Genomic DNA, 20,645 nt, shown 5'->3' with positions numbered 1-20,645 from the left:
CCTGACCCTCCAGCCTCTGTACCTCGTCAGAGCTCCTGACCCTCCAGGCTCTGTACCTCGTCAGAGCTCCTGACCCTCCAGGCCTCTGTACCTCGTCAGAGCTCCTGACCCCTCCAGGCTCCGTACCTCGTCAGAGCTCCTGACCCTCCAGCCTCTGTACCTCGTCAGAGCTCCTGACCCTCCAGGCTCTGTACCTCGTCAGAGCTCCTGACCCTCCAGGTTCTGTACCTCGTCAGAGCTCCTGACCCTCCAGGCTCTGTACCTCGTCAGAGCTCCTGACCCTCCAGCCTCTGTACCTCGTCAGAGCTCCTGACCCCTCCAGCCTCTGTACCTCGTCAGAGCTCCTGACCCTCCAGGCTCTGTACCTCGTCAGAGCTCCTGACCCTCCAGGCTCTGTACCTCGTCAGAGCTCCTGACCCCTCCAGCCTCTGTACCTCGTCAGAGCTCCTGACCCCTCCAGGCTCTGTACCTCGTCAGAGCTCCTGACCCCTCCAGGCTCTGTACCTCGTCAGAGCTCCTGACCCCTCCAGCCTCTGTACCTCGTCAGAGCTCCTGACCCCTCCAGCCTCTGTACCTCGTCAGAGCTCCTGACCCTCCAGCCTCTGTACCTCGTCAGAGCTCCTGACCCCTCCAGCCTCTGTACCTCGTCAGAGCTCCTGACCCCTCCAGGCCCCGTACCTCGTCAGAGCTCCTGACCCTCCAGCCTCTGTACCTCGTCAGAGCTCCTGACCCCTCCAGGCTCCGTACCTCGTCAGAGCTCCTGACCCTCCAGCCTCTGTACCTCGTCAGAGCTCCTGACCCTCCAGGCTCTGTACCTCGTCAGAGCTCCTGACCCTCCAGGTTCTGTACCTCGTCAGAGCTCCTGACCCTCCAGGCTCTGTACCTCGTCAGAGCTCCTGACCCTCCAGCCTCTGTACCTCGTCAGAGCTCCTGACCCTCCAGGCTCTGTACCTCGTCAGAGCTCCTGACCCTCCAGCCTCTGTATCTCGTCAGAGCTCCTGACCCTCCAGGCTCTGCACCTCGTCAGAGCTCCTGACCCTCCAGGCTCCGTACCTCGTCAGAGCTCCTGACCCTCCAGCCTCTGTACCTCGTCAGAGCTCCTGACCCTCCAGCCTCTGTACCTCGTCAGAGCTCCTGACCCTCCAGGCTCTGTACCTCGTCAGAGCTCCTGACCCCTCCAGCCTCTGTACCTCGTCAGAGCTCCTGACCCTCCAGGCTCTGTACCTCGTCAGAGCTCCTGACCCTCCAGCCTCTGTACCTCGTCAGAGCTCCTGACCCTCCAGCCTCTGTACCTCGTCAGAGCTCCTGACCCTCCAGGCTCTGTACCTCGTCAGAGCTCCTGACCCTCCAGGCTCTGTACCTCGTCAGAGCTCCTGACCCCTCCAGGCTCTGTACCTCGTCAGAGCTCCTGACCCTCCAGCCTCTGTACCTCGTCAGAGCTCCTGACCCCTCCAGGCTCTGTACCTCGTCAGAGCTCCTGACCCCTCCAGCCTCTGTACCTCGTCAGAGCTCCTGACCCTCCAGGCTCTGTACCTCGTCAGAGCTCCTGACCCTCCAGCCTCTGTACCTCGTCAGAGCTCCTGACCCTCCAGCCTCTGTACCTCGTCAGAGCTCCTGACCCCTCCAGGCCCCGTACCTCGTCAGAGCTCCTGACCCCTCCAGCCTCTGTACCTCGTCAGAGCTCCTGACCCTCCAGGCTCTGCACCTCGTCAGAGCTCCTGACCCCTCCAGCCTCTGTACCTCGTCAGAGCTCCTGACCCTCCAGGCTCTGTACCTCGTCAGAGCTCCTGACCCTCCAGGCTCTGTACCTCGTCAGAGCTCCTGACCCCTCCAGGCTCTGTACCTCGTCAGAGCTCCTGACCCTCCAGCCTCTGTACCTCGTCAGAGCTCCTGACCCCTCCAGGCTCTGTACCTCGTCAGAGCTCCTGACCCCTCCAGCCTCTGTACCTCGTCAGAGCTCCTGACCCCTCCAGCCTCTGTACCTCGTCAGAGCTCCTGACCCCTCCAGGCTCTGTACCTCGTCAGAGCTCCTGACCCTCCAGCCTCTGTACCTCGTCAGAGCTCCTGACCCTCCAGGCTCTGCACCTCGTCAGAGCTCCTGACCCTCCAGCCTCTGTACCTCGTCAGAGCTCCTGACCCTCCAGGCTCTGTACCTCGTCAGAGCTCCTGACCCCTCCAGGCTCTGTACCTCGTCAGAGCTCCTGACCCTCCAGCCTCTGTACCTCGTCAGAGCTCCTGACCCTCCAGCCTCTGTACCTCGTCAGAGCTCCTGACCCTCCAGGCTCTGTACCTCGTGAGAGCTCCTGACCCTCCAGCCTCTGTACCTCGTCAGAGCTCCTGATCCCTCCAGCCTCTGTACCTCGTCAGAGCTCCTGACCCCTCCAGGCTCCGTACCTCGTCACGCGTCATTACTTCCCAGCATCATTTACGGGTCGATGCCGATCGTCATGGGAACAATGATCACTTTGTCCTGTTTTACAAACGCAGATGAAAAGCTGCTCCACCATGTGTGACGCACTGAGGCTAAGGCTGTATTCCTAACAGCCTCCTCTTCAGTCTGTTCAGGCCATCAAGAGGTGGAGGCTGAAATATTCTCCATTTTCATCCATGTATTCTTATTTTACTCATTTATCCATAGTTGGACTCTTGTAAAGAATGTTCTAATATCATGAGTTAAAATGTTCAATAAAATGTTTTAATAATACACCATTTTTTTATTTTATTTTTTTCTCTGCGAGGTGACCGGAGTACGGAGCCCTGGGAGTGACATTAGACCAAAAATTTGAGGGGTGATTTTTTTTTTTTTTTAAGAGAGAGAGATAATTATCTCAGGGGAACGAGATAATTATCACTGAGATATTTTTTTTGGAAAACATATTTTTTTAAACGTTTTTATATTTCTTCAAAAAAAAATTATCTTCCCTCAAATTTGTTTTGTGTAATGTCACTTCCAGGGCTCTGTACTCTAGGGCTCGTGACATGATGTTCTGAGCAAGTAGCTGCTGTAGAGGCTTCAGTGAGGAACACACTGACAGGTTTGGTAGACTCTGACCTCCAGCACATACTCGACAGGTTCCACCATAGAAATAAAAAGGAAAGTGTCATTCGAGCCTTACACATGCGGACAGTTAGCAAAGAGGCTACTCCGGTACACTGTTCAGGTCCCATTAGCCACCTCCGTGTATTTCCCCTATAGCCGTTAGCATTAGCCACCTAACATCTCAAATTATGAACGATTCAGATGTTTCCAGCTGTTGTCGACCCATCGACCACGTTTAGGCCAAAGCATCGCTAGAAATGATTAATAAATATACAGACCGTTGTATAATTTACTTTAGATACAAATTAGCGTCTAAAAGTGTCCTCTGAGTTACATGCTAATGCTAAATCACGTTCAAGCTATTCCTGGGTCTGAGTCACAAATACACATGTAATGGACATTAAACATCATCTTATATACATACAGTTTATATATATATATATATATATATATATATATATATATATATATATATCTATAATAGAAACCGCAATCTCAATGGCCGCCGCCTGGGCGCCGCCCTGTTTATTTCCCATACCGACTTTGAAGCTAAGCAGGGAAGGGCCTGGTTAGGACTGGGATGGGAGACCGTTTGGGAACACCAGGAAGCCTGGCGACAGTACTGAGTGCGTGGTTGGTGGTGCTGCTGTCCCAGGACAATCCGCAGTCACAAAAACGCGAGTGCACGAGATCTGACTGCCGTGCGTGTGCGCACATCCAAACAGGGCGATGTGTGTGTGCGCGCGTGTGTGTGTGTTCGTGCGTGTGTGTATGTATGTGTGCGCGCGCATCCAAACAGGGCTATGTGTGCGTGTGTGTGTGTGTGTGTGTGCGTGTGTGTGCGTGTGTGTATGTATGTGTGCGCGCGCATCCAAACAGGGCGATGTGTGCGTGTGTGTGTGTGTGTATGTGTGTGCGTGTGTGTATGTATGTGTGTGTGTGCGTGCGTGCCCAAAACCTGCTCAAACACGAGCCTTTAATCAAACGCGCTGCTCCGACTGATTTCTCCTCCGTGTGAGTAAAAGCGAAAATGAAACTAACACTTAACGAGCGCATAGCCCGCACTGTGTAGTTTTTTTCTTTTTTTTTACTTTGCTGCTGGACCATTTGTTTTCTATTTTGCTTTCACGTATTGTGAGCCCAGAGGTACATTTTATTCTAAAGCAGCTTTGAACGCATTGCCAATTTTATTGTAAGGTTATAAATACTGTCTAACAACGATCATTAGGCTATTTCAGTTCAAAACCTACTCATTATTTTTTGGATTGTAAATTACCGTGATGCACCAAACCACGGGTCCTGCACCGTGAACCAAACCGTTAGAGCTGAACCCCTAATATTTATCCATAATTATTCCACTGTCTCTTGAATCCTGTTCCCCGAGTTTAGCGAAAATATTGTCGTAGTTTATAAGAAAGGAGCACGGGTGCATCAAACACTCCAATTGCAGTTGGTTTGAAAAAATTTTTAGCATTCATTCTTTTACTCATTTGTAGTGGCCATAGTTTTTGGAATGGGTTGGGAACCACTGGTCTACAGCTGAACTGTGTGACGGGTTGGACATTTCTTTGTAATCACTCATAATCTCAGAATATCAAATGTGGAGACTAGCGAGGCCCGGCCGAAGGCCGGGTCTCAGCTAGTATATATATATATATATATATAATAATTATTATATATTATATATGTATATATATGTATATTTATATATATATATATGTATATATATGTATATTTATATATATATATATATATTTATATATATATAAAGAAACCACATAACAGTTTACACATACCGTGAAATACGTCACACTTGGCCGTACTGTCGCTGCCTTCACTTTTCACAGTTAGCGTCGTTAGCGCCGTTAGCGTCGTTAGCGTCGTTAGCGCCGTTAGTGTTACTATGGTTTTTGGCTCACAGAGCAAACATTTCTGTGCAGGTTGTGACTGTTTTGATCAAAGGACAGTCATTACGAAACAGCAGAATGACCTTTCACTGTATGAATTATAAAATTAATATTGTTGTTTTGGTCACTTTATCTGGTTGTGACTCAGTTTGACAAACGTTAACGTCAGTTTGTGTCGCTGGTTTGTTTGCTGATGATCAAAATTAGCCCATGAAGAAAAAGGAATAATTATAAACAGAAAACATTGGTTAAGTTAAAGTATAAATATAACATAATGTGATGAACAAAATGTAATGCAAGTTGGTGTCAAGGCTGCCCTCTACTGTTTGTATGGATCAATTACAGGTCAATGATGGCCTGTTTCATAATATATATATATATATATATATATATATATATATATACATATATATATATATATATATCATTTTAAAATGAGGCAAGAATATTGCAATAATAAAAACAATGCTTAATCCTTACTATCACACTTGCATGTGTGGTTATGATGGGTTCATCAGAACAGTTCCATTACGTTCCATTGGCTGCATAATAACATCTGCCGGACCAAGATGGCGGCGCGGCGTCCGGATTGTGACAGTGGAACTAAGCCAATAAGACATTGCATGTTTCCTTGTAGTATTGTTTCCCCCAGCAACAGCTTTTATCAGAGGATGATCAGTAGAAATGGAAACACTGAGCTCATTTATTATGACCTGGACAACCTGAAGGTGAAGCTTATTGAAAATGTCAAAAGCTTCTCTCACGACTTTCTCCCTCACGATCAAATGTCACATTTTAGAAGAGTTTTCGTCAATTTCTGTTGCTCAAAATGATCCAGGGAGAGTAAATGTGATGAGGTCACGTTTTCAGGCTGACTGCGGTGATGTTTTACCACCACCAGATGGCGCCTGTAAGCCACACACCAACACAGTGAAGAGGAGGTGACATGAGCAGCTGATTCATGTTATAGTAGAGTCAGTCCCTTTTGAAAGGAGGAATCAAATTAAAAACTCATCTTTTTGCTTTGGCCTTCGGTTCCATGTAGACCAGACACAGTTTGTGCCTTTATATCTGACCTGTGTTTAACTTTTATTGTGTTTATTGTACATATTGTTACTGTTCTTGTCCAGCACTTTGGTCGACTATGGTTGTTTTTAAATGTGCTTTATAAATAAAATTGACATTGAATCAGGTTGGCAGCACTGACATCACCAACACATCAGGTCCAAACATCTGAAGGAGTCGAGTTTACAAAAGAGTTTATTTGCAAAACCAGTTATCAAACAAACAAACAAAGGTTTTCTTCTTTACATATAATGCACTGTAAGCTCTGTCGCGGTGGGCGGAGCTCGGACCAAAATGACTGACAATAGTCTGTATTTAAAATCATGAAACCTTCAGTTACACAAAGGAGGTGAGTTCATAATGAGATTAGATCTTTAGTTTAATGTTAGTTCATGATTAACCTGTGTTTGACACGAGGGACTAAAACTGCCAAGACATCATCAATAATGTCCTTTAAGACCAGTAATTATTGAAGCCGTTTAGTGTCAGCTCGACAGTCACACTTTGTTCAAGAAGAAGCTTTTAGAGTAAAAAATAATAATATAATAATTAATATAATACTTTAGTGAAAACCAATGTAATAATGTAAATATAAGCAGTGCTGTCCAACAATTAAAATCATTATTTTATCTAATGAAAACAAACAGTTTTTGTATTTAAAATGCTTTTGTATACTTGAACTTACTTGAACTTGAATTGAATTATACAAAACAATATCACCTTTATAATGATCAAGTATTTCATTATACAGGTGTTCGTCATATAACTAGAATATCATGGAAAAGTTCCTTTATTTCTATTATTCAGCTTAAACTCTGAAACTAATATACGATATAGATACAGGCGGTGTCATAGAAGGGGGCGGGGCTTCGCCGAGGGGGAAACACAGTTTTTCACTCGTTTTAGACGTTTTCTGGTAAAATATAAACTTAGTTATCACATGAATAAAGTCAAGTATAAATCGGGTCCATATGGATGTTTATTCACAGCAGGTTGTTCAGTAGAAGCGAAAAAAAAAAAAAAAAAAAAAACAGCAGTTGTAGCTAGCGTTAGCATTAGCACGATGCTAACATGTAGCATCATGTTAGCATTCTCCGTTATTTATGCATTTCTCAGACTCATTAGCCAAAAATGCCGCACCTGCTGCTAAAAAGTATTATTTACTAAAATCGGTACTTCCGGTTTAGCGGAGATAAATGCTAACGGCGGAGCAGCTACGCTAACCTCGGAAGACCCGACTTTAGTAAAAAATACTTTTTCAGCAGTAGGTGCGGCATTTTTGGCTAATGAGTCTGAGAAATAAGCATGTTCAGGCGCTCCACGATAAGTTCCAGAAATATTGATTGTGGAGTTAAAGAGTTTTTTGTAGTTTCTCTCACATCTAAGACCCCGGAAGTCGAGCTGTGGCGTCACCACTAACAAACGTATAGACTCATGACAGGCAAACTGACAAATGTTCACCCTTTAAATGGCTCACAGGCCATTTTCTAAATATTTGTAATGTGTGGTTTTGAATAATCAAGATGAGAACAAATAATAATACTTTGCATGTCATGAGTCTCACATCAATTTCAGTTTAAGCTGAATTACAGGAGTGAATGATATTCTAATTACATGACGAGTGCCTGAGTTTTATTATTAGTCCACATGTTTTATGTTCTCAAAACTTACGCTGCTGCTTCATTATAGTCAGATGTTTTGATGAACAGACTGTTTATATCCTGAGACAGTTGTTTTTCCGAACATTTGGACAAACTTTACAGTGACTTAAACAGTTCTTTTACAGCGAAGGATTTTCTCCAAGACGTTGTTTCATGATCAACATATGACAGGATTTACATGAAGGACGTCCATCAGTCCGGTTCTGCCGGCCGCCATCTTTAATCCCGCGTTAAAACCGTGCATGCCGTTAAAACTGATGTTGGACAGCACTAAAATACATATTACAAAATCCTGCTTTGAATGTTTGTTTTTCTTACTGAATATTATCTATATCAGGGGTGTCCAAACTTTTTCACCGAGGGCCACAGACAGAATATTAGACAAACAACTGGGAGGTCAGATATATAACCTCACCTCTACTGTATAAAACTTGGCAAATAAAATAAATATAAAATAAAATAAAATATATTATTATTTTTTTTTCAATTATATTTTTAGAACTTGCCGCAGGCCTATTAAAAGTGGCCCAGTTTGGACACCCCTGGCCTACATTAATGAGTTGTTTATTACTGTGGGGGATTGTTTACGTGGTCATTTTGAAAAGTGAACCCCTGGTCTGAATCACCGTAGTAACCAGATAAGGAGCGTTTACAGATGGCTGATGTAACATAACTTAAAGCTTCACTAAACCGCGTTATTTGGCAGAACTTTCCCGAATAAACTTGTTAAACGTCAACACGGAACAGATAAACTTCACTGCTCTGGGTTTAAAAAGAAAATATAAAACTAGAGGTGCTGAAATATCACTGTATATTTCTCCACGTGTGATCGGCACATTTTACCCATCAGGATCTATTATTGTCATTACTTGCCAACATGGACATTTCCGTATTGATAGTTTTGGCACTTTTGGTCCTCCGTATTATAACAGCATTACCATGACAGAACCAGCTCCACACATTGGCACATTCCCACACGGCCTTTTCTCAACCGTCCCTGTAAACAAAGTAACACAAGGATTCATCCCAAAAACGCAACATAAAACTGTTGAAAGCCCAAAGAGGGAGTCCCAGAGAGAGTCCCAGAGAGAGTCCCAGAGAGAGTCCCAGAGAAAGTCCCAGAGAGAGTCCCAGAGACACCCAGAGAGACCCAGAGAGAGTCCCAGAGAGAGTCCCAGAGACACCCAGAGAGAGTCCCAGAGAGAGTCCCAGAGAGAGTCCCAGAGAGAGTCCCAGAGAGAGTCCCAGAGACACCCAGAGAGAGTCCCAGAGAGAGTCCCAGAGAGAGTCCCAGAGACACCCAGAGAGAGTCCCAGAGGGAGTCCCAGAGAGAGTCCCAGAGACACCCAGAGAGAGTCCCACAGAGAGTCCCAGAGAGAGTCCCACAGGGAGTCCCAGAGAGAGTCCCAGAGAGAGTCCCAGAGAGGGTCCCAGAGACACCCAGAGAGAGTCCCAGAGAGGGTCCCAGAGAGTCCCAGAGAGAGTCCCAGAGACACCCAGAGAGAGTCCCAGAGAGAGTCCCACAGGGAGTCCCAGAGGGAGTCCCACAGGGAGTCCCAGAGAGAGTCCCAGAGAGAGTCCCACAGGGAGTCCCAGAGAGTCCCAGAGAGAGTCCCAGAGGAAGTCCCAGAGAGAGTCCCAGAGACACCCAGAGAGAGTCCCAGAGAGAGTCCCAGAGAGAGTCCCAGAGAGAGTCCCACAGGGAGTCTCAGAGAGAGTCCCACAGGGAGTCCCAGAGAGAGTCCCGATGCCGGGCCGGTGTCCGGTCCACGGACCTCCTGGTTACACCATGGTGTTACTCTCCGTCATCCCGTCCACGTACTGGAAAACACAAACCACCGTCAGTGAGAGGGAAGAGAGTCTGCCTGGATATCTGGACCCATAGTTTTAGCCACAAACTAAAATGATGAGTTAAAGATAAAGAAACCAAAGAAATGATCTAAAGGCCATGAAGCACGTCAGACGTTGCCACACAAAAGTCTAAGATATGTGTGTGTGTGCGGCTCATCTCAAGGTGTCTATGTCTATGTACATTTTAAATGATTTCTCATGTGTTTGATGAAGACACAGATTAGCACCGACCTAAATGAGGAAGAACTGAGAACATGCAGGATCCAAAAGGACAGAGCAAAATGAAACACAAATGTTCCGTCCACACGGCCGACATTTCACACTGTGGAGACTCCTCAGTTCAGAAGATCAACACTTTACTGTTTTAACCAAACACGTGCAGACTGTTGAGCCGTTAAACACTGAATATGCGAACTGAAAGCACTTTTATTACTGATATAAAGCAGCTGTTCATGGGTTAGTTTACCCCGCCTTAACCGAGCACATTTTCTCCAATTTGGCTTTACCCAAGTCTAAACGCTGACTGATTTTGGGGTGAAAAAAAAAATACATTTTACATACAGTATATTTAAAAAAGAAACATATATATATATATATATATATATACACTTTATGTTATCTCAGGGGAATGAGATATTATGTCAAGGGAAAATTTATTTGACATAAATGTTTTTTTCAATCACATAATATCTCATTCCCCCGAGAAACTATGTGATAATATGTGTAAAAGAATAAAAACATTCTATCATATTTCATTAACAAATCAACCAAAAAGAAATCCATAATATCTGATTCCCTCAAGATAATATGTGATAAAATGTGGAGAATAAAAACATATATTTCATTAACAAAAAAAATGAACAAAAAAGAAATACATAATATCTGATTCCCCAAGATTATATGTGATAATATGTGAAAACAACATGCTATTATTATATTTCAGTAACAAAAACAAAAAAACAAAAAAGAAATCCATAATATCTTATTCCCCCGAGATAATGTGATAATATGTGAAAATAATAAAAACATGCTATTATTATATTTCATTGACAAAAAAATGTAACAAAAAAGAAATCCATATCTGATTCCCTCGAGATAATGTGATAAAATGTGAAAAGAATTAAAAACATGCTATTATATTTCATTAACAAAAAATATATCAACAAAAAAGAAATCCATAATATCTGATTCCCCCAAGATAATGTGATACAATGTGAAAAGAATGAAAACATGCTATTATTATATTTGACAAAAAAAAATCAACAAAAAAGAAATCCACAATATCTCATTCCCCCGAGATAATATGTGATAAAATGTGAAAAGAATTAAAACATAGTATATTTCATTAACAAAAAAATCAACAAAGAAATCCATAATATCTGATTACCCCAAGATAATGTGATAATGTGATGATTCCCCTGATATATGTGTTAATATGTGAAAATAAAAACATGCTATAATTATATTTCATTAACAAAAGTCAACAAAAAAGAAATCCATAATGTCTCATTCCCCGAGATAATATGTCATATAACGTGAAAAGAACTAAAAAAAAAATGCTATTATTAAATTTCATTAACAAAAAAAAGAAATCCACAATATCTCATTCCCCTGATACATGTGTTAATATGTGAAAAGAATACAAACATGCTATTATATTTAATTAACAAAAAAACAATCCATAATATCTCATTCCCCCGAGATAATGTGATAAAAAATAAATACATTTTCTAATTCAACTTATTTTCCGTAGTGAGAGGAAACTGAGGATGAAAATGCAACAAAAGAGACAAAAATGATGAAAATTAGACAGAAAAGAAACAAACAATGAAAATAAATGTCAGAAAAGTCAACAGAACGCGAGGAAAAAGATCTGTTTCGATGAGTTTCATAGGCTGTGAGCTTTTAGATTTGGGTAAAGCTGAACTGGAGACGATGCTCTCGGTTTACGGCATAAGAGGTTAATGTTTGGGTGTAAACTGCAGATCTCCAAATGAAGGCCAGTGCGTCGGGTGTGGAGGAGAAGGAGGAGACGGAGGAGGAGGAGAAGGTGGAGGAGAAGGAGGAGAAGGAGGAGAAGAAGGAGAAGGAGGAGAAGGAGGAGAAGGAGGAGAAGAAGGAGGAGAAGGAGAAGGAGGAGGAGAAGGAGGAGAAGGAGGACAGGATGAAGCGATAGTCACCGGTTGAAGAGAAGGCGGACGCTGACGGTCACTCCCCTGTTTTCTGGACGGTACAAAGAACATACACACCTGGTTAGGGGGCGCTGTGGGGACACTGTGGGGCGCTGTGTGGGAGGAGTCACTGACGGAGAATCACTGACATGTTAAACCCAGCGCTTTACCCGAATCTAAAAGCTTCTGGAACAAAGCGTCAAAATAGCCACGACAATGAGGAAGAAAATATAACTGAAAACACAAATAAAAAGGGAAAAAGAGACAGAAAAGCAATGAAAAAAAACGACAAAAACGAGCAACAGAAATGTGCAGGAAAAGCAACATCAACACAATGAAAATGTGACAAACACACAACAAAAAAACAACAACGAAAATGAAGCGTTACTCTGGCCTATACATGCTTTTCTGTCATGTGACTTTTGTTGTTATGGCGGCCATTTTGAATACTGACAACTGATTGACAATGGCTGTGTATGAAGGTCCACCCTCGTCCCTGACCCCTCATTCACTACAAAGGCCCGCACTATATAGTGACTATGTAGTGACTATACTATAGTCCACTGATTCTGTCGGCGATTTGGACAGAAGCCACGACTTTCTCCGAGCTGCGTGACGTCACGCACACTGCGCAGCAGATATGGGTTTGTTTTATGTTTTTTATCTGAATTTATTTATTGTTACAAACGTTTATTTTGTGAAACAGAAGGACTGTTTTGGCACTTTTACAGCCGTTTTATTTGACATTTAAATTTAAATGAAAACTATCATCACAAATCACGTGCCAAAAGTAGGTCCGAGCCCGGTGTCCGAAGCACCAGCAGATTGAGTGACTACATCTGATAAAAGTCGCTAAACTCCGGGAATAAAGTTTTTCTGTGATAAAAAACAAACAGTGGAATATTTATGGATTAATACGAGTCAGATACGCTATATTTAACATGGATTTTACATGAATGGCTTGGATTATTCAAGAGGAAGCTAAAGGCTAGCAGCTAACATTAGCATGAAGCTATCGGTCATTTAACAGCTCCAGCTAAAGGTTAGCAGCTAACGTTAGCATCTTTTCACCGTAACCGTTTATATTTAGGTCGTTTATTCCTGAGAAACACAAACACACGACTGAAACAGCTGATTTACTTCAGTCGTGTTTAGTTCACAGACCTGTCTCTGTCAGGCTCTTCTCCCACTCTCCCAGTGCATTGTGGTCTATATTGACCCGTTTAGTGACTATCGATGCTCACTACTTTTCCAGATGCATTGTGGGAAATTTCGAGTGCACGACTTTTTTCTCTCTGGACATTCGGACACACCTACAACATGTGACCACTATATAGTCACTATATAGTAACTATATAGTGACTATATAGTGACTATATAGTGACTATATAGTGACTATATAGTCACTATATAGTCACTATATAGTCACTATATAGTGACTATATAGTTACTATATAGTCACTATATAGGGAATAGTGTTGACATTCGGACACAGCCATTGGCTTTTTTCTGAACTCGTAATCTTTGCTTAAGAAGATAAGAGTAAAAATACGGCCCCAGAGACCCACGTTTATGTGAAGAAACCAGTGAGTCAGTGTTTAAGACATTAGCATGCTACCGGTTAGCATTTAGCTCCGACTTGAACCACACTCCAAAGATCATGTGACAGAGGTCAGAGGTCTGAGCTGTTACTGTAGTATTTCCTCAGGGTTCATAGATGTGAGCCACACATGTTTATCGTGTTGAAGCTAAAGGCTAACCGGTAGCATGCTAACGTCTTGAGCAGCACTGACTCAGACTGAGACTGTTGACATGACAAACTGTAGAAATCACAGAGAAAGGTTTTGTGTTCCTCTTTGATGTGTTCATTTAGTCTTCAGAGTGGAGCAGATCTTTAGTAAACCCTGCTGTAGCTCCACACACAGAGCTGCTGCTTATATCACTGGGGCCGTGTTTCTACTGTTTTCTTCTTCAGCAAAGATTACCAGAACATAAACCTGAGTAGAGATATTTCTCCTTCGGTATTCAAAATGGCCGCCGTAACTATGCGCGATGTCATTGGAAACGCATGTATAGGCTGTGAGCTCCAGTCGAAAAGCTTTCAGATTTGGGTAAAGCTGGAGAAAATGTGCTCGGTTAAGGCGGGGTTAAGAGGTTAGGTTAAAGTATTAACGAATCCACCGTGAAAAGTACTTTTTGAAATGACTGAAAGAGTGAATTTGGAGAAACACGTCGTCATCAAACCGGGTGGAACAGAAGACACTGAATGGTGTTTTCTATTACTCCATCTCACTCACAGACACTAATATTAGATTCAGACTAAAAGAAGCATAACTGGACGGAGACGGAGAACTCTCTGAATACACAAGCGTTTACTCACGGAGCTGATGAAGGGCAGGTTGAGGAGCGCGCCCAGGACGGGGATCCTCCTGATGAAGCCGACCACCACCGGGAAGAAGCCCCTGCACACACACGAGACAGAACAAATACAACAATAAGAAATATACATATAGAAACACGCATCAGACTTATGTGAATCATGTTTTGTAAAGCACACTGAGTCAGACCCCCTTTGTAAAGGTGAGAGCTCCACCTTCTTCTCCTTTCTATTCTCTGAAATGAAAGTGACGAGACCCACGATCTGAGCAGTGCCGCGTTGCTAACGTTAGAAATGCAGTGTGTGCGTGGTCAGGGGTACAGTGGATTACTAATGAAAAGTTGTTTTGTAGTCACACAGATACTTCTCTCGCTGTTTGTCACACCCGGACTATCAAAGGCCCAGCCTGTCACTAATCATTGAAAACATAAACCTATAACCCTCCCTCCTATCTGGGATTATACTCCTGCTCGGCCTCATGGCATGTTTTAAGGACATTTTTCACATAGACTTTTATTTTGAAACCACCGCTCTTATTTTGGCGGGTCACAGCGACCACAGACGTTTGATTGTTGCTGTTGAACCTTTAATTTTGCTCCCGCTAAGGCAACGCCTGTGAGTATTTTATATAGTTAGTATGAATATTTATCTTAAATTAACTTGAAACATTGTCCAAATTAGCTGTTTAGTGAGCATCACCTCACTGAACCCTGTTTCTCTGTTTTTCCTACAGTTTTTTACTTTGTACTGAATAGATACAGATCCACTCTTTTTAGACGTTCTCTGGTCAAATATAAACGTATTTATCAAATACAAATAAAGTCAAGTCTAAATCGGGTCTATATGGATGTTTATTCAAAGCAGATTGTTCAGTAGAAGAGAAAAAACGGCAGTTGTAGCTAGCGTTAGCATTAGCACGATACTAACATGTAGCATCATGTTAGCATTCTCCGTTATTCATGTATTTATGGGCTGTTGAACCTCTTTGCTCCTCCCCATGTCTTTGTATCTTTATTTAGTAGGCACAGTGGCACAGCGGTTAGAGCTTGTGCTTCACAGATAGAAGGTCCGGGTTCGATTCCCACCAGGGACGGGGCCTTTCTGTGTGGAGTTTGCATGTTCTCCCCGTGTCTGCGTAGGTTTTCTCCGGGTACTCCGGTTTCCCCTACCACTAAAAACATGCACAATAGGCTGAATGTGAGTGTGTTTGAGAGTGCACATGGGGGACGATGTATGTTCATTTACATGCACTGTCCCGACCAAATAAACCAATAAATAAAATAAAAAATCTATATTCATAATTCAGCATTTGTTAAAGTAGTTTTTGAATAATTAGAGAAAGTTTCTGTTTTCCCCTTTAACTGTTTAATTATGAATATAGTTTCTACTAAATAAAGATACAAAGACATGGAGAGGAGCAAAGAGGTTCAACAGCCCATAAATACATGAATAACAGAGAATGCTAACATGATGCTACATGTTAGCATTGTGCTAATGCTAACGATTGCCGTGTTTTCACTTCTCAATCTGCTGTGAACAAACATCCACATGGACCTGATTTACACTTGACTTTATTTGTATGTGATGAATACGTTTAGATTTCACCAGAAAGTGGCTAAAAAAGTGGAAAGTTGTGTTTCCTAAAACATTCTGCTTCCCCCTCGCTGAGGCCACGCCCCCGTCCATGACGCATTGCCGTCTGTATCTGTGGCAAGGCTGAATATTAAAGCAGGTCAAAAAGACGGTCACGTCAGGTCTTTGAGTGAAAGTTTCACTTCCTAGTTCTCGACGAGGCCGGTCAGAACCATCAGGTCCAGAAGCACAGATTACAGCCTTTAGTAAAGAGACAAAAGTGAACAAAGTCATACTGACATAGCAAACACATATATTCAGGGTGTAGTTTTGTTTGTAGCAAACCTTAAAGATGGATATTAAAGGATCTGAAACAAAGGGAGGTTTGTGAGCTCTACAGGGAAATATCAGCCAGTTCAACGTCCCAGAAGAATCTCACAATTATATTATAAGATTTACTGCTTTTACAAGAAAACAAGAGTCCATAACAATACCCGTATTCTGTCCCTCTGTCAGTCATTCCATATTCTATTTGTTTTTATTCCTGGTGCATTTCTTCGTTTGCCCACAAGGTGTCGGTATTATCCCATAGTTTTTGGGGGTCTTCTTTGTTTATTGTGTGTTCGCTACACTGCCCCCGGTGGTCTTTTATTGTAGGCAGCAGGCATAAAGTAGTGTGTAGTGTGTGTAGTCGTTTTTCTAATGTTGTGTTGCTTTTTTGGTTACTTATAAGGTTATTTTAACTAATGAGAAAAACGTTTTTTGTATGAGACAAGCTTTGTTGCGAGTTTTCTTTCTTGGGCTGCACAATAATTGTAACTGTATTTTTGTTGCTGTATTTGCAGTTTTACAAAGTCAAAATTGAGAGGAAAACTGGTCTTCAGTAAAGACCCTCAGAAGAAACACTGTGTCCTGTTGTTCCTGGAGCATCTTCTCCTGGGCTATGTTTAAGCTGAATAGGTTGAGCAACATCAGGCTCATCTGAGGGCCGAAGAACCCGAGTCTCACCGTAAAGCTGTAGCTGAGCAGGCGCAGCAGAAACACGCCAGACTCTGTGGAATCTGTCTATATTCACAGGTTTGTATCTAAGAACTCATTAGTAATGCCAATACTGATACATCCCTGTTTTAAAGGAAAACATGGCTGACCTGAAGAGGAGGAAGAACCCGTAGATCTCCAGAAGAACCCCGACAATGGGCCACCCGATGAGCACGATGAGCACCCCTCCCAGGAAGAAGCCGGTGGCCTTCAGCTTATGTTTCTGGAAGAAGAAGCGGAACGTCCTCTCCAGGCCGATCACGAAGGCCAGACCCACCACGAACAAGATCTGGAGGAACACGAGTTCAGAGGAAAAGCTTTAACTCTTTAACTACAGGACCTGAGAGACAGAGCTCCTGTTTTAACTACGGATGTAGTAAGATATCATATAGAAAATACATGCACTTCCCAGTCCCTCCACAAGGTGGAGCCGGGGGTCGTTTCAATCAAGCATTGGATTAAATGACTTGAACTGAGGAAATGTGTTTTGTTTTGAGCGGTTTTGACTCATTTCGACTTTAGTTTGAGGACATTTTAGTGTCTATAGTTCTGAGGTAAATCATAAGAAAGTCAAACAGTTTAAAGAAAGAGATTTACTTGGAAATAAGGACAAAACATAATCTGGGTCAAATGCCCAGCTACATCTTAACTTTATTATTATATATTCAAACTAATCTCTACAAACTTCAGAAAAAGCCATAAGAATCGTTCATAATACAAATGTGCTGTTCTTAACCTCTCATACAATGAAAATTGAAGACTTCATTTAATGTAAAACTCTTGTTGTTATGTATTAAGCAAGGCAAAACACCCAACCATTGTTCAACAGTAGAGTGTGTGTATCTCCCAAGCAGGAATAACTCTGTGGAATGAGTTAAAGGGACTAAACGGACACTTTAAAAGACATTATCTTTAAAGTGTGCTAGTGAAGCATCAGAATTACCAGGGAGAGGAGCGCCTCGTTCTTTTCTCTACTCCCCAAACCGGCGGACACATGGGGTGAGTCTACGCCGCCGCGGGGGCGTATGCGCATTATGGAGTGGAGGGGGGGGGCGGAGCGGCGCTCTTTAGAGGGTTGTCACAGTATCATTGAGCTTTAACAACAGGAAGTTTTAGTGCGTTTTGAATTCATTTTGTGTGACTTAAAGTGAGGTCAGCTTCAAGTATACAGTATTACACAGTAAGGATGTGTGTGTGACTATAGGCAGACATGGTTATACAAAGCTTGTACATATGGGTATCTTTGGTATAGCTGGGCTGAGCGATATTGAAGTGTGTATATTTTTGTATGATCAGAATGAAAGAGTCTTGGTATAAGTCTTAAAGGGACTATACAGAGTTTAAAAATGTTAAATTGAAGCATATTCCTCCCCCACATGTTCCCCCATGTCCTAATGTGCAGAATGAGCTCAGACCTGTTCACCACAACTGCCTCTGAAATCCTGCACTGAAAAAGGTGTTACTTCGAGTCTGAAGCGCCGTCATGCACAAGCTTAAAGGAATAGGCCACCGTTTTTATATACTAAGATATGTTCTTACCTCACTTTAGTCGAGTTAATATATCCCCGTCTGGTCATTGTCCGCGCGCTCTGTCACGCAAACGGAGCACATACGCAGCCTCTCCCATATGTGACATAGCTCCGAAAAAGCTCACGATAGAAGCTACCAAGCTCTTCCACGTGTTCCCTATTTAAATAAAGTTACGTGAAGTGTTTTCATGCGAAGTATATTTACACAGAAATGTAACGTGTCGATTTTATAAGCAAATAAAAAGGGGGACTATATTGTGAGGCGTAATGATACGAGGAGTAAAACGTCCGCGCAGTAACTCCTAAAGGTTATTGACGGAAGTGAGCGGGGGAAGTCTTTAGGAGTTACTACGCGGACGCTGTGCTCCTCGTATCATTACGCCTCACAATATAGTCCCCCTTTTTATTTGCTTATAAAATCGACACGTTACATTTCTGTGTAAATATACTTCGCATGAAAACACTTCACGTAACTTTATTTAAATAGGGAACACGTGGAAGAGCTTGGTAGCTTCTATCGTGAGCTTTTTCGGAGCTATGTCACATATGGGAGAGGCTGCGTATGTGCTCCGTTTGCGTGACAGAGCGCGCGGACAATGACCAGACGGGGATATATTAACTCGACTAAAGTGAGGTAAGAACATATCTTAGTATATAAAAACGGTGGCCTATTCCTTTAATATAGAAGCTGCAGTTACACGTATGACCTGAGGTGGCAGCAGTGAGTATACAATGGCAAACTTGCATCTAGCCCCTTTCAGTGCCATATGCTGTATTTATTTGTACGACTGTAAATGATAACCAGAGCAAACCTACACAGACCCGGGGCAAACTCGAATCGAATCGATCCCAAGACCTTCTGGCAGTGCAGCACGAGCGCTAACAAAACATTTCCATGAACTGCCGGTGGAACTCACGTTTCCGATGGCCAACAGCGCTTTGTCGAAGAACAGGATCATCCCGAAGAAGAGGAAGAAGACGCCGAAGCCCGTCAGCCCCATCCCGATCTCTGCGACACAAAACACAAGGTTAAAGTCCGAGGAGCAAAGAAATCATCCAAATAATGATGCACAAGAAAGAAACGAGGGGCACAAGATGCTTTCTGAATACACTCTGCCTGGACTAACAGCTGCGTTCATTATGGATGAAGCTTCCTCGACACAAAGTATGTTGTTTTTCAAATGTGCGATATTGAAACGATCCGATAGTTCACACACCGATACTAAAATACAGAACAATAATGTGTGGAAGATCTGATTCTGTACATCCACAATATTCATCTGCAATGTCAAGAAATGTGGGGAAAATGGAGGAAATACTAGAACAAACAGGGTGATGAACAAGTGCCAGAAAAATTGGGAAGAAATTGTGAAAAAGAGAAAGAATTGTGGCAAAAATACGCAAAAAAAATCATTTTAATTGTGTACAAAATGGGAGGAAATAGGGAAATATTAGTAATGAAAATTAGGGGGAAAATTCGCGAAAATGAGGAAAATTGTGGGGGAAAAATAGGGAAAGAATTGGAAAAAACTGGTGATAAAATGGGGAGAAAAAAAAACATTTATTTGAGCTGAAACAACCAAACAGTCCCTTTAATGCTGTCCTTGGACCAAGAGCATCAAAATGTTCCGATCCCGGTAGAACCTACACTGTTTTCCCGATACTTGGCTCGTATCGTTTAACGGTATCCGGCTCTAGTCAACGATACATCACAGAACGATGCTAAAGTTACTCGATCCAACATATGGATGAGAGAAGAACTAGTTTAAGCTCAGAGAAAGAGCTTCAAACCCAGATACAAACACTAGACTTCATGTTTCTTATTGTGAAGAAGCATTTACAGCATTTACACTTATGACTGGCTTCAGTTATATTAACAATGACAAGTATTTTGCTGACAATTTTCCACCAAAACAGAAAAACCGACTCGAAAAAGCCGGAGTTCGTGTGGGGTCTTACTCTGGGAGTCCGTGAGCGAAATCATCGTGGCGTCTGCTCAAAGAAAAACCTCCTACGAGTCCGGAAAACGTCCAGTTTGCGCTGAATTCTTCCTTCAGCCTCTTCCCTTCGCAGCCGCCATGACAGCAGCGACACGTCTTCCGGAAACATCACACCGGGCCGCGTTCAGGAGCACTGGGACAAAGCGGAACTTCCTCTGAACGAGCCCAAACGACGCGAATATTAACCAATACAGATACAAAATAATAGAGGTGATATTTCAGTGTTTAAATGTGTTTGTTTCATGTCCCGGTGCACGTTTTTATCACATTTGTGGTGTTTTTGTTGCTTTTTCATCACTTTTTTTTTTTTTTTACTTTTTCGTCACATGTGCACCTAAATGATCTCCCAGCTTCCCAGTGGAAAATACGACACGATGTGCGATTTTCTACCCGGCATCTGGTATATTCCATAATCCCGAGGGCACATGAAGGCA

At 42.8% G+C, this 20,645-nt stretch overlaps 1 protein-coding gene across 1 annotated transcript; it reads right to left on the bottom strand.

Annotated features, from left to right (window-relative positions):
* Positions 1–9,336: 9,336 nt before the first annotated feature.
* Positions 9,337–20,326, bottom strand: golt1ba (golgi transport 1Ba). The gene is made up of 5 exons (XM_079551619.1): positions 20,171–20,326; positions 19,129–19,220; positions 16,793–16,971; positions 14,076–14,157; positions 9,337–9,494 (listed from the first exon to the last, which is right to left on the bottom strand). Exons 1-5 carry the CDS (start codon positions 20,193–20,195, stop codon positions 9,456–9,458), a joined length of 417 nt encoding a protein of 138 aa, XP_079407745.1. The 5' UTR covers positions 20,196–20,326; the 3' UTR covers positions 9,337–9,455.
* Between the last annotated feature and the right edge of the window lie 319 nt (positions 20,327–20,645).

Source organism: Gobius niger, assembly GCF_951799975.1.
Source record: "Gobius niger genome assembly, chromosome: 2".
In the NCBI taxonomy this organism is placed as follows: domain Eukaryota; kingdom Metazoa; phylum Chordata; class Actinopteri; order Gobiiformes; family Gobiidae; genus Gobius; species Gobius niger.
This window is presented reverse-complemented; position numbering and strand designations above follow the sequence as displayed.

What these genes read in the sequence shown, in the direction of transcription:
- golt1ba (XM_079551619.1), bottom strand. Translation starts at nt 20,195, where the DNA reads ATGATTTCGCTCACGGACTCCCAGA. An exon ending in GGGTTCTTCCTCCTCTTCAG is followed by an intron (nt 14,158 to 16,792) that starts GTCAGCCATGTT and finishes GTGTGTGTGCAG; the next exon opens with GGGCTTCTTCCCGGTGGTGG. An exon ending in ACCTGCCCTTCATCAGCTCC is followed by an intron (nt 9,495 to 14,075) that starts GTGAGTAAACGC and finishes TGTGTTTTCCAG; the next exon opens with TACGTGGACGGGATGACGGA.